At 45.5% G+C, this 13,408-nt stretch overlaps 2 protein-coding genes across 2 annotated transcripts in view; one reads left to right on the forward strand and one right to left on the reverse strand.

Moving 5' to 3' along the window:
- Positions 1–1,532: 1,532 nt before the first annotated feature.
- Positions 1,533–8,952, reverse strand: CGGBP1 (CGG triplet repeat binding protein 1). Its single transcript, XM_068424658.1, has 2 exons — positions 8,870–8,952; positions 1,533–5,988 (listed from the first exon to the last, which is right to left on the reverse strand). Exon 2 carries the CDS (start codon positions 5,964–5,966, stop codon positions 5,463–5,465), a length of 504 nt encoding a protein of 167 aa, XP_068280759.1. The 5' UTR covers positions 5,967–5,988; positions 8,870–8,952; the 3' UTR covers positions 1,533–5,462.
- A 572-nt stretch (positions 8,953–9,524) lies between these two features.
- ZNF654 (zinc finger protein 654) overlaps positions 9,525–13,408 on the forward strand; it is a 39,163-nt gene continuing 35,279 nt past the window's right edge. Inside the window, exon 1 of the mRNA XM_068395454.1 lies at positions 9,525–9,698. Coding sequence (XP_068251555.1) covers positions 9,567–9,698 — 132 coding nt within the window. The 5' untranslated portion in view covers positions 9,525–9,566. The remainder of the gene's footprint in view (positions 9,699–13,408) is intronic.

The following is a 13,408-nucleotide window of genomic DNA, read 5'->3' on the forward strand; positions in this document are numbered from 1 at the left end:
TGCTCTGTCTGCTTTTGAATATGGAAGAGGTGGCCTCTCCCACCAGGACACTCACAAATTCCAAACCCCTTGTTTGTAGAAAGACAAAAGTGGTGGGATGGGCAAAAAAATAAGAGTTACCTGACTTAAGCAGAGCTGCCACAGATTGTCTATCCTCCAGTCCCTGCTGTCCAGCCTTCATAAATGACAGATGTCAAACGTAATTATCAGTACAAAAGTGGCCTAAAAGCAGTTACGTATACTTCATCCTACTGCATCACCTCCCGGGGAGGTTCAGGTTGGACATTAGGAAGCATTTCTTCTCAGAAAGGGTTATTAGACATTGGAAGGGGCTGCCCAGGGAGGTGGTGGAGTCACCATCTCTGGAGGGGTTTAAGAAAAGCCTGGACATGGCACTTAGTGCCATGGTCTAGTTGACAGGGTGGTGTCAGGGCAACGGTTGGACTCGATGATCCCAGAGGTCTCTTCCAACCTGGTTGATTCTGTGATTCTGTGATCTTGGATATGGGTTAAACAGCATGATTCACTTAGGAAAGTAAAATGTCATCGTAAGAATTTAGCATGGCCTAATTACTGAACTTTAAATATATACTTCACCTGATTCTGCATCAGCTTCCACACAAATCCTTACTGAGAATATTGATTTTGCAAGTCTACATATGCTGTTTCAAAGAGAAATTGTCCACACAAGAAAACTTTACAGAAGAATTTTACAAAAATTCTGCTTTTCTATTTGTTATAAAGGCAACAAAAAGCAACTTGATCTTAATGTGCTGTGACCTGAAAATGCCAGAAAACGAGAAAGTAATGATTAATAAATTCATGAGTCAAGAGGTTGCATGAGTTTATCACTGATTCATCACGAGCTGTCAAGCCAGATAAGAACTCAGGAAAAGGATCATGTAACAAGCAAACCTACACTTGATAATTTAATGGGCTGACGTTATTTGCTCACTTTTCATGAAGTCCCTAAGGAAGGCAGAGATCAAACTGTGACCTTTTCTGCAGATAGTTTGGAAAGACCCGATTCTTCCACATTGCAGAAGTCCGACCTGAAGCATTAGGCAGCTGCAGGATTCTATACCTACAAATTGTTTACTGCGATGTCAAAATGCATAACAATTATTTCATTTGGGGTTCACTTGCAACAGAAGGCATCATTAGGGAATTTCTGTCACGATGAACATCACATACTTGACAAAAATAAGAGATCATGCATAAATTCTATGAAAAAGGCATCCCTTTATTTTTTAAAAAAAGGACCATTTTTCCATCACCACGTGAAAACTTTACAAATTACAGTATTTCTCTTTCAATAATATTTTAATATAAAAACTTAAATCACTTACTCAGGAAGTCTTGTGGCAGTGCAGGACCCAGGTATTTTCAGCCTCACCCTAGTATCTGATCACAAGTTCATCACTTGTTCAAATAAAACCATTTCTGTGGCCACTTACCATCACAAAACCAAAAAGAAAGCACCTTCGCTAGCCCAAAAGAGACCAAACTCTAATAGCATTATCACGATGAGAAGCTTTGTTAAAAAAATTTATTTTGAAAGTTAGACACAACCTTAAAATTGTACAAAGACAACAAGCACTCCAATTACACAAAGAGTTAGCAGTGAGTACAATGTGAACACAACAGTGAGTCTTGCCTCTCTTTATATGTAAATATAAATAGAGATTATCCTTGTCAAACTTCCAGCTCTTTTTTTTTTTCTTTTTTTTCCTGAAAACCACCTCGTTATGCTGCAATACCTAGCAGAGGGCATTTCACTGTTCAGTTAGAATTGCTAAAAGGGGGTCTGGCTGAAAATAGCCCTTCTATCATAAGAATATCCCATACTTTGCAGAACCAAGTTTCTCTCTCAACTGAAAAACAGCTTTCCCTTTCATTATGGCGAATGTTTCACCTCCTCTAGGGATCTGCCAAATTAAAGGCTTCAAAATGCTGAAAAATATTAGAACTCGCTCATGTTTTTTCAAGCACATGCAAGCTGAAACTAACATGATGCATATATGTAAGTAGTCACAAACAGAGAATGCTCCAGTTTGTATTTTAGTCTTTGAAATTGTTCCAAGAAAAGCACTTCGGAGTAATTTTAGCTGTGAGTTGGCTAAACTAATATAAGTACATGGTCAGAGAAGAAAATATTTCTTCTTTTTCTTTTTTTTTCTTATATTACATTTAGAGCTTCAAATATATTAATAAAACCATCTGGCAACAAGTATCCCTTACAGCCCGTCCCTACGCATGTATGTCAAATGAAAAGTAGACGTTGCTACTCTCCCTTTACTTCTGAGAGTGCTCTTTACAGGAAATACACGGAAAAATAATGCAGTGTTCTCACAGAAAAAAAGGAAAACCCCCTGGAGACTGTTAAACAACTTAACCACAGCCTCTCTTCTAGGAATTAATGACTTAGGTTTAGTTATACCAGGAAACTTCTGCTGTAAATCTTCTCTAAGATCAATAGCAATTAAACCAAGGTTATGCTTTATCCAACTACAGCCACACTGGCAAAATTATGCTCTGAACTTGAGTGCTTGTAGGACTCTGTTCCAAGACTGAGTGGAACCATTTTTACTTTTAAAGAAAATAAGTGTAACTGTCTTCTTGATGATCTGGGTTATGCCCATGAATATAAACTTATTATTCTTTCTAGATTACCTGGAAGTGCTTTATTTTTCATCGTTTCACTCCACTATGAATGTTTGTTGCAGTGGATCAGTATCTTGATTTTCAAAAAGCTTGAAAAATTTCTTTTTGTTGTGTTTTCTTTTTTTTAAATACCCTGTTATTAAGACACCAGTGTCCTACAAACTGTTCTGCACTGGAATTAAGTCAGTTCCATTCAAAATCTTGACGACCAATTTTTGCTTCTAACTTGTTACGAGTCGGTAGGCTATGGCTACACTGACAAGGTTCTTCACCAGGCTTGTATCTTCTGCAGTAATTCCACATAAAAATTAAATTGGGACTAGAATAATGACTGAAAATACCTACAGAATTGTATTAATTCTGTAAATTGAGGCTTTTTACACAGGCTGCTTTATAAGTAGAGCATGCTTTTAAGAAACTAAGTGCTCTAATATTGCTTTGCCTTATTGAAAATGAATGGTTTTCTTTTTTTAACAAAAGCTGTTGATGTTGCTAACTTTTATTTTTACGTACAACCACATAAGTGAAAGTAACTCGATTTTTTTTTCAGTTGTGCAAGAACCTAATTAATGTTACCATTAAGCTTTTCAAAATATCTGTCAGTTTGCCAGTCAAGGGAAAAAACATACAGCATGGAATCCCATGTGGGGTTATGGGGTACAGTCTGTGAAATCCCATGTCAAATTCATACCTTTTAATCATACCATCTTCTCTAGATGCTTTTGTTTAGTGGAAGCCTGTTTTTCCAATGCTCCATTGTTTTCTCTTTGCTTCAATTCTAAGACAACACTCATAAAAAAAAAAATTAAAAATTAAAGCAAGGATGTTGTTTCACTGGAATGAAGCAGCAGCTGTAAAAGAACACTTTCAATTATTGTCAGTGTACCTTTTACTTGGCTTAAGAAGGTTTATAAAACAGTTCTAGCCCAAGGCAGCTGATGATCTTCAGCTAAAGTGTGGCAGTGTACTGGTACACACGGACAGGCAGTCTTCTGCTGTTTGATTTTGTACATTTATTCAAACAGGCCTCGTAGCAGAAGACTACAAGACATGGTTATGATGTAACCCAAGTGCATTTCTGTGGAAGCTAACTGCACAAAAACCATCCGTTACTATGTCAGCTTCTCTCAATCCAGCAAGAGACTGCTCTAGAAATAGCTGGGGAAATAGCTACAGAAACAAAATAAGCAGGTTGTTTTGTCACTTTTTAGCCATTATTCAGTATTGCTGTAAATATGTGGAATGAAAGCAATACTGAGAAACAGGTACTGTGAAACCCTACTGAGGAAAGGAAGCTGAACAGCACAACTGGCTCCACCTGAGGGAGTTAAAGCATGCTTACACCGTGGAGTGGGGCATTTCTGTGCTGCTGGAAGATGCTTGGCAGCTCCCTGAACCCAGAGCATCTCAAGGAAATCTAGAGCAGGCAGAAGTTGGTCGTATTCCAGCACTTTGCACAATGCTCCCTCACTGCATTCAAAAACTTTACAGAGCACTCACATCAAGTGGACTATTTGGCATAATAATTTTGAATATCTCAGTAATAGTTTACTAGATTTTGGAGACAGTAACATTATTGAAATTCTTCAATTTCCCATTTTACTTTTTGCCAGTCCAATAGATGTGGCCTTGGCAGAGTGAGAAATACAGCCCAGGACTGTAACTCCAGTATAGCTTCAAAGTATACATGCTTTCCTGTTTGCACTTACAGGTACTGAATAGCCTTTGCAGTAACTATTTTAAAAACTATTTTAATCACTTTACCTCCTTTGACTAAAAGGCTGAGGCCAAGGCCAGAGATGTAGAGGACCTTCAGGGAAAGATGGAGGAGCCTCTTCTCCTATGCACTGTAGAAAAGCTTTCTCAACTCCACAATTTAGTGCCTCCCCCACCCCCAATTTAGATTTAGCATCCTTTGTCCTGCTAGTAAGAAAAAGGCGTTGATCCTGTCTACTAAGATCTTGGTCCTGTGTAAGTTTCACTTGCCAGCAGCTGCACTGCAAACCACACTCAGTTACTGGTTTGTCTACTCAACTTTCCAAGACTGGCGCTGAAACTGAAGGGGACGTGTTAAACCCAGAGAATGAAACAGTGATTTTAAAAAAGTGGCCACGGTAAACCTGCAGAACTCCTGGCTTTATGAGAATAGTGGAGTTCAGAGGTCGATACAAGAGACCAGCTATTTAAGAATGATATTTAGATAATGAATACACCCACAGTTGCACCAAATAGGATAAAAGAGTATTCTAGAAGAAAAATGTTTCCCGTTTTAAAAAGTAAACCAAACTGGAATAGGAATTTGCAATACTCCTCCCCCAACAGAGCAGTTGTATTTTGACTAACCATTCTACAGCTTCTGGCATTTCAAATGCGCAGCGCTGCTTCTTGGTCACTCATGGACAGGATGCTGGACAAAGCAACCCACTGACACGATTAACAACCCCCATCGCATCATCTTCCTCGGATATTTAGATGCACGGTTAGGTAAGTTAGGTCCTCCATCCAAGTGCCTTTTTTCTTAGGGTCAGTTACAGCTGGACTGAACACAGATAAGGTGTATGCCAGGTACGTTCCCTACATTCATCGTGAGTTCTACATCAGCGGAGCTCTGAAGTCTAAAGCAGGGTTAGCAACAGTCTGTGGCATAGCACCAAGTCCACAAATAGATTGTCATTTCTACAATAATACAAAAGAGCTTGTAAAACCAATATGTAACACTGTATATATGCATGAATATAAAAATAAACCACACCATCAATATGTAAAACTTCACAACGATGATGAAAAGAGTTTTCTTCTCAACGGTCTTCAGTATTAATGAGTTGATTCTCATTGTCGTACCCATCAGGCAGGTACGCTTTCCTTAGCTGGTCTGACTTAGGTATTGAGCTGCCGTTCTTGACGTAGCGGGACAGGAAGGCCCGCACAGAAGGATGATCAGCCTTCTCAAGTGGAATATTAGCTTCCAGGCACATTTTCACAAAGTCCTGGATGACGCTGGTTTTCTCTGTCTGGGCAGTGCTGTTGCACTGAAGGGAGGCAGTCAGAGTCCTTTGTTTCTTCCTGACGTTCTGTTCCTCAAACTCTGCCTTTCGCTTTGTGTGCGTTTTAGACTTGAGGTGGTCGTTGATGGCAGACTTGCGCACGTGGTTCAGAACCACGTTGCAGGAAGTACAGAAGAGTTTTCCTCCATCTTCGTGCAGCTCGCTGCCAAACTCGGTCACACGGTCCTGAGGAGTTACATACAAAGCCGTCTTCGAGCGGTTACGTGATGGAGCAGACTTCACTCCAAATCGTTCCATTGTTGCCTTCAATAAACTCTACCTGGAAAACAAAAAATTGCTGTTAAAGTGTGATAATGATTTCAACCAAACAGTTCTGGATGCAGGCTGTTCAATAGCCAATACAGCGCTTACTGACATTTAAAAGAGAATTAAATGTAAGACACATGTGTGAAACTATTATTGAAAGTTTCTTCATTTCTTTTCAGCAAGGGTCATTAGACATTGGAAGGGGCTGCCCAGGGAGGTGGTGGAGTCACCATCTCTGGAGGTGTTTAAGAAAAGACTGGACATGGCACTTAGTGCCATGGTCTAGTTGACAGGGTGGTGTCAGGGCAACGGTTGGACTCGATGATCCCAGAGGGCTCTTCCAACCTGGTTGATTCTGTGATTCTGTGATTCATCTTGAAGAACAAAGAACTGAGGAGGCCAAAGTTTCTCATGGGCCAGAGTAAAATACTTTTCAGTTCCTACAACTACAAAGCTCAACAGAACCCTCAAAACTCAAATCTGTTTATCACTGAAAAGGGTATTTGCTTTTTCTTGAAGACAGTTGTTATCCTTTACCCTTTAGTGTAAAGGGTGCTTTCTTAATATCTTCAGCATATTTGACAGTTTCTTAGTTACGTTGAGTCAGTATTTTTCTGTTTACTTCCTGAAAATGTGTATTAGTTCTGTTAGCAAAAACTTAGTTGTCCAAATATCAGGCAAGAAGGCCATTACTATCACCTACAAAATCCCCAACAAAACAAACCAACCAGAACCAAACCTGAGCTTTGTCAGCACTCGTTTGGGAACACCTCTCGCTTTTGCCCCAACTCAAACCACTACTACCAGACTGAACCTTAACTCAGAGCCAATTTGTCATTGCAACTAGAGACTGGTAAAACAGCCTAATGCAAACAGAGACTTGCATGCATTTCAATTCAAAATAAGAACCTGTATTTTCAAAGACAACTTCTCTGAAGAAGGTAACTGGTAACTAAGAGAGCTGGAAAATTTTTAACATCACTAAATTACACTGTGTTACCAAAGCAGGCACTAACCTCGTCAAGTGTACTAAAATCAAACAGGACCTATTTCTTTTTTTGTTGTTGAGGAGTAGCTGGTATAAATCTCAGTCAAGATTCATTTAAGTCCTTTTCAAAATAAAGTTGAAGTCAAGAAACAGCTCTGTTCAGGTTGGAGGTTTTCTGAGCAAAATGACCATTCATTACATTAACTACCCACATCCTTATCAAAAAATAGGGCCACAGATGTTTCTTAAAAATATATATATGGGCAAATACGCTGAGGAAATATAATAGCCTGCCTGGGCATTTATTTATGGGTATGAATGATTCTGAAGGATTTTGTATTGCCTGTGCTTACAAGGTAGACTGAGAGATCGGAATTCCTCTAGATGGATTATTCTCTGTACTTATTTTGTTACACACACCGAGTGTTTTGTTGCAACATTTTAAAGATCTGCCTTTAAAAGACTAGAATTTCCGAAGTTGAGCTTGTCCAGCTTTAAGGACTGAATGGAGTTTCTGCTGTCCAGAATGCCTTTTGCTTGCTCTGTAAACAGAGTAAAAGAACAGAGAATTCAATCTTCAAAACTGTCTTTTTTCTTAAGCCACCGCCACACTAAGAGATAATTTTTTGAAGAAAAAGAGACCAAGATTTTGCTATTAGCTCCTTTCCTAGTTATTTTTTTGCACTATCTGCTACTTCCCACAACTATGTCTAGACTTATACTGCACAACACCACAGACTAAGACAATCTTTTCGCATCATTGATGGAACTTTTTGTCATTCTTTTTGTTGCTTTATGTAATTTATCCCCATGAGTTTCCTAAGTAACTGTTTCCTGAAATCAAGCTGAAAACAAAGTCTTAACCTAACCTGAACTTGTTGCTCAGGCTTCTGAAATGTCCAGGCATTTGCACTTCACAGAATCACAGAATCAATGAGGTTGGAAGAGCCCTCTGGGATCATCGAGTCCAACCATTGCCCTGACACCACCCTGTCAACTAGACCAGGGCACTAAGTGCCATGTCCAGGCTTTTCTTAAACCCCTCCAGAGATGGTGACTCCACCACCTCCCTGGGCAGCCCCTTCCAATGGCTAATGACCCTTGCTGAGAAGAAACGCTTCCTACATCAAAATCTGTAGGAATTCTGCGAACAGCACAACTACTGAAACACAGGATTTTTGGTGGGGTTTTTTGTCTCAAGTTTTCGCATGGATTTTTTGATGCCTGAACTACTCCTGGGTTCCCAAGCGCAGGGGAAGGTGTGCGTGCACACAAGGCACCCAGGACACACACCCCGTCCACCCTTGCAGGTGAGGGAAGCTCTCGCGAAGCGGTGGGAGCCCTGGGGAAGGCGATCAGCGCTCCTTGGCTAGAAAGCGTCACCGGCGACAGAGCCACTCCGTGAGGAGGAAAACAAGCCCGGATTTCCAACGGCCGAGCGGGTCTCGCCGTTGCCCTCACCGGGGGCAGCACCCTCTGACCGGCAGGCAGAACCCCACGCCTTTGCTCCCTGGCGTCTGGTCACCGGATTGACGGCGCCATTTAACCCGTGAGGGCCTCTGTGGAGCGCCGGGGGCCGCCTCTCTCCTCTCCCTCTCCTGCCCCGGGGGGGCTGAGGGCACGGCCCCGCCCGGTCCGGCCCCCGGCGGCGGCACACGCAACCCGGGCCTCCCCCTCCGCCAACGCGCGGCGGCGACAGAGAGGTGCGGCCCTTCCCCACCGCCCCGCTCTTCCCCCGCCTGTTTCCATGGCAGAGCCGGCAGGCGCCACCGCCTCCCCTCCTGGCCCCGGGACCCCGCAAGCGGCTGAGCGCGGCCCCGGCGGGGCCTCGCTGAGGCAGCGCCGCCCGCCGCGCCCCGCCCGCCCCCTGCCGGGCGCCGTTACCCGCTCCGGCCGCGCGGCCTACCCCTCGCCCCGCCGCCGCGGGGCTGCCGCTCCTCCTCCGCGCCGCCGCTGGGCTCCGCGCCGCGGGCCGGACGCGCCCCTCCGCCAACGGCCGCCGCGGAGCCAGCGCCGCGCCGCAGCCAGACGGGCCTCCCCACCCTGGCGGCCGCGGTAGGCGGGACCTAGCAACCCGCCTAGCAACCGCCGCCCGCCTCCTGCCTGCCGCCGCGGAGCGGGAGAAACTCCTCAGTGATTGGTTCCCCCTGGCCCAGGCGCGCGGAGATGGACGGCACTTTTGCCCAATTGAAATAGGGGGGCGGGTGTAAGCGCCGTGATGGCGGCTTGCTGAGGCCAATCAGAGAGCACGGGGGCGACGGTGGCGTCTAGCGGACGGGGGATTCGGCCAGTCGTCGGCGGGAGGTTGCGGAGGGAGGTGTGACAGACGGGACAAGCAGCCAATGGCAAGGCGGCGACAAAGTAACGGGGAGACTTTTGCTCCAATCGAAGGACGCTTGGGCAGGGCCGGGCGGAAGGGAGGAGCCACAAAGGTCAGAGGTCATCAGCGTCGCTGGCCCGTTGATGGGCAGGGCGCTGGCCCAATAGGAGCGCGGCGGGGGGGCGTGGCCGGACGTGAGGCTGCGGGGAGGAGGGTGGCCCCTTCCGGCGTGTCGGGGCGGGGGCAGGGGGGTGCTCGGTACGCGCAGGGCGGCCGGAGCAGCATGGCGGAAGACGAGAGCGATCAGGAGTCGGAGCGGCTCAGCGAGGAGCTGGAGGCGCTGGTGGCGCCGGGGCTGCCCGCCGGCCTGCCGGCCCTCCTCCACAGCCAGTATTACTGCCGCCGCTTCTGCCAGGTGAGCTCCGCCCCGGCCCGCTCCCAGCCCCTCCCCCCCGCGGGCGGGGGTGGGGCGCGGCGGGGCTCGGGCCCCCCCACCCCCTCCGGTCCCCTCGGGGTGTCGGAGGAGGAGGGGACGCCGTCCTACCGGCGCCGCTGCCCCTCAGCCCTCCGTGGGGCGGGGGGTCGGGCGGCCTGGGGGGTCAGTGCCGGGGCAGGGCTGGGGGTTAGCGGGGGAGGCGGCCCGGCCGGGGCCTTGGGGCAGAGAAGGGGAACGGAGGTGACGCTTGTCCTTTCGCAGGGGGCAGGGGGGCTGGCCCGGAGTGCCCACGGCCCAGCCCGGCCCGAGGGGAGGCTGGAGGCCGGCGCGGGGCCGGCGGGGAGGCGTGCGTGGGGGATGGGCGGGAGCGGGCGAGGAAGAGCCGGGGGCGTCGGAGGGTGGCGGGGGCTGCGGGGAGGCTCTGCCGCTTCTGGGCCCGGCGAACTGGGACATGCGGGGGGTGGGGGGGGGGCAAAACAATTCCGGGTGGCTTTGGCTGGGCTGCGGAGTTGGGCGGAGGGAGGGAAGGGGGAAAGGCCTCGGAAACAGCTCCCATAACGGTGGCTAAATTAGACCACAGTGATTATTTTTTTCTCTGGAAAGCAGCGTTTCTTCGTGCGGGCCCAGAGTTCTCGTGTTCTTTGCAGCCTCTCCGTGTGTGCCTTGCAAAGTAACACGCAACAACAGGTTGCTTTTCCCAGTCGCTTTCATCGGTGGGTGTTGAAACCTTAGTTGTGCTGGGTGTATTTCAGCCACACTGCTTGGTGTTTTCAGAAACAGTCTAGAGGTTTATTGCGTGGAATTACTTCATTTTATCAACTTCTTGGTTGCTTATCTCACTGCTGTGATTGTTTTCTTCCATATAAATAAACGTGTATCTGTGTTCTTATTTGTTCTTCTCATTTAAACATCCAATAAAACATATATTTGAAATATTATCTGCTGTAATATGTATTTAAAATCATTTCGAGTAGCGTACTGCTCAATAAGTCCACACATTGCTTTTTAATTTTATCGATCCTTTTATATTGTCTCTTGTTTAGTGATTTCTCTGAACTTAATATGTGTGAAAAAACAACTGTGGGGCCGCCAAAAGAAGTGAGTGTTTTTGGAAGTGTGACATAAACTACAATAGTAAGAAATCACAAGCGTATTTGATTAAGTTGCCAGCTTGGAAAGACGTTTGTTTCTGCTGAACACTGAGAGTTTTATCTTAAATTTTTCTAGCTGCACTTACTGTGTGTTGAATTCATTGTGTGAAGGAGGAAGTGCGGGCAGGGTGATTGCTTCGTGTGCTAATGCCAATCCTGTTTCCCACACAAAGGTAGGAATTAGTAGGGAAGAGAAGAGGACAAGAGGAGGGAAAGAATTTTCCTATAAAATAGTTGTATCACAGTTATTAATGGTAGAGGATCTAAATCATTTGACCTTGACTTCTCCTGCAGTTTCTTTTGTGGAGAAAGGTTGCCAAGCCCTCTCCCCTACTTTGGTTTGCTTTGAGTTTATGAACTCTCCACATGGGCAGCCAATGTTCTGAGTCTATAAAAGTCTCTGTTTCTTTTCTCTTAAATTTTCTCTCAAACAATGCATAGTTTAAATAAAGTGAGTTTAATATATTAATACTTTGTCTCCAGGGTTTTTTTTTGTTACATTTGGCATGGTGTGATCAGCAGTCATGTGCTCGCTCAAAATATAGTCTTCCATGTTTTGTTTAAGCATGTTTTTTACTAATGGGTTCGTCTTCTACTGGTTTAACTATATAAATACAAGATCTTAACTGGTGTAGTGTACTGGTATAAAAATATATATTTATATTTCTTCAGAAAGTATCATGAAGTTTAGGTCATCTCTTTCTCATAACATTTCTTGTAAAACGAAACTTCTAAGTTAAATACTGTGTTGTTTTATTAGATTTGACTTCTTTTTTCCCCCCACAGATGTGTCTTTTTTTAGTGCAGTTTTTCCCTTTGTCTGTAGTTTTTATCAGAGCCTGTTGCTTTGTACTTGCACAGGCTGGGGGAAGAGTGGTTAGGAAGCGGCCCGGTGGAAAGAGACCTGGGGGTGCTGATCGACAGCCGGCTAAACATGAGCCAGCAGTGTGCCCAGGTGGCCAAGAAGGCCAAAGGCATCCTGGCCTCTATCAGGAATAGTGTAGCCAGCCGGTCTGGGGAAGTGATCGTCCCTCTGTACTCGGCACTGGTGAGGCCGCACCTTGAATCCTGTGTCCAGTTCTGGGCCCCGCACTTCAAGAGAGATGTTGAGGTGTTGGAGCGAGTCCAGAGGAGGGCGACCAAGCTGGGGAAGGGTCTGGAGGGTCTGACCTCCGAGGAACGGCTGAGGGAGCTGGGGGTGTTTAGCCTGGAGAAGAGGAGGCTCAGAGGTGACCTTAGTGCAGTCTACAACTACCTGAAGGGAGGTTGTAGTGGAGTGGGAGTCGGCCTCTTCTCCCAGGCAACCAGCGATAGGACAAGAGGACACAGCCTCAAGCTTCACCAGGGGAGGTTCAGGTTGGACATTAGGAAGCATTTCTTCTCAGCAAGGGTCATTAGCCATTGGAAGGGGCTGCCCAGGGAGGTGGTGGAGTCACCATCTCTGGATGTGTTTAAGAAAAGCCTGGACATGGCACTTAGTGCCATGGTCTAGTTGACATGGTGGTGTCAAGGCAATGGTTGGACTCGATGATCCCTGAGGTCTCTTCCAACCTGGTTGATTCTGTGATTCTGTGATTTTCTATCCAGATCTTCTAAAAGTCATGTTTGGCTGTTGTGCAGTTCAAGCTTCTCCATCTTATTCCCCTCCACACTGGTAACAGTTTTGCTTGTCTTAATGGTTATTTGGCAATTCTAAGTGTCCTAGTTTGTCTCCTGTGTTCCTGTTTTTGTGTGGAAAGTTGAACACCGGTTGTAGAAGTAGTTGCTTAGCGATAATACCATGAGTTTGAACTATCCAAAAGAAACAATTTTATTTTCAGAATAACAGCCTATTAAAACATATGGCCGTGCTTCGATCAGAGTGATGAAGCTTGGTGTCAGCTGAAAATAATGTTGTTTAGATTGCTTATAGTTATGTTGTTGTGTGAAGTGTGTGCACATCCACATCTCAGTAAAAGCTACAGGAAAAATAAAACAAGGTGTAAAGTCTAGAGCTGTTTTCTGTAGATAGAAGCAAAGACCTCTTGAGTGGTCTTAAGGAGTAAGAGAGTGGCTTAGACCTTGAAGAGCATTGGCGTGCACGTCTTTCATCCTTGAAATGTGTTAGAAAGGTAAAACGTCGCTGTAACAGCCAGGTTCAGTACGCTTCAGGCCTGGAGCGTTGCAGCTAAACTTTACTTTCAGATAGTAGATTAAGTAACAGTTACAAAGCATGTCAGGATTGTCAGCATTTTCCTTCAATATATGTGTAATCACAATTTAATGATACAAGATGAAGTCAGAACGTGGAGTCTCTAAACCCATGTGTAGCTTCTGGGATCTGTTTTTGTATTGTAGGTGTGCATGGTCATAAAGAGTCATTACAGCTTCTATCTTCCAAGGCAAAGTGGAATAAAACGTTTTCTTAGGTTGTTACTTGAGATTGATGACATGGGGAAAACAAAAATCAAGATTTCTGTGGTTGGGAATGAAAAGAGACAGTTGGAAGATGAGATAAGTGCCCAACTTATGCATCTCACCAGCTGTTTCTACGTTACT

This window comes from Nyctibius grandis, chromosome 2 (genome assembly GCF_013368605.1).
Source record: "Nyctibius grandis isolate bNycGra1 chromosome 2, bNycGra1.pri, whole genome shotgun sequence".
NCBI lineage: Eukaryota > Metazoa > Chordata > Aves > Nyctibiiformes > Nyctibiidae > Nyctibius > Nyctibius grandis.

What these genes read in the sequence shown, in the direction of transcription:
- CGGBP1 (XM_068424658.1), bottom strand. Translation starts at nt 5,966, where the DNA reads ATGGAACGATTTGGAGTGAAGTCTGCTCCATCACGTAACCGCTCGAAG.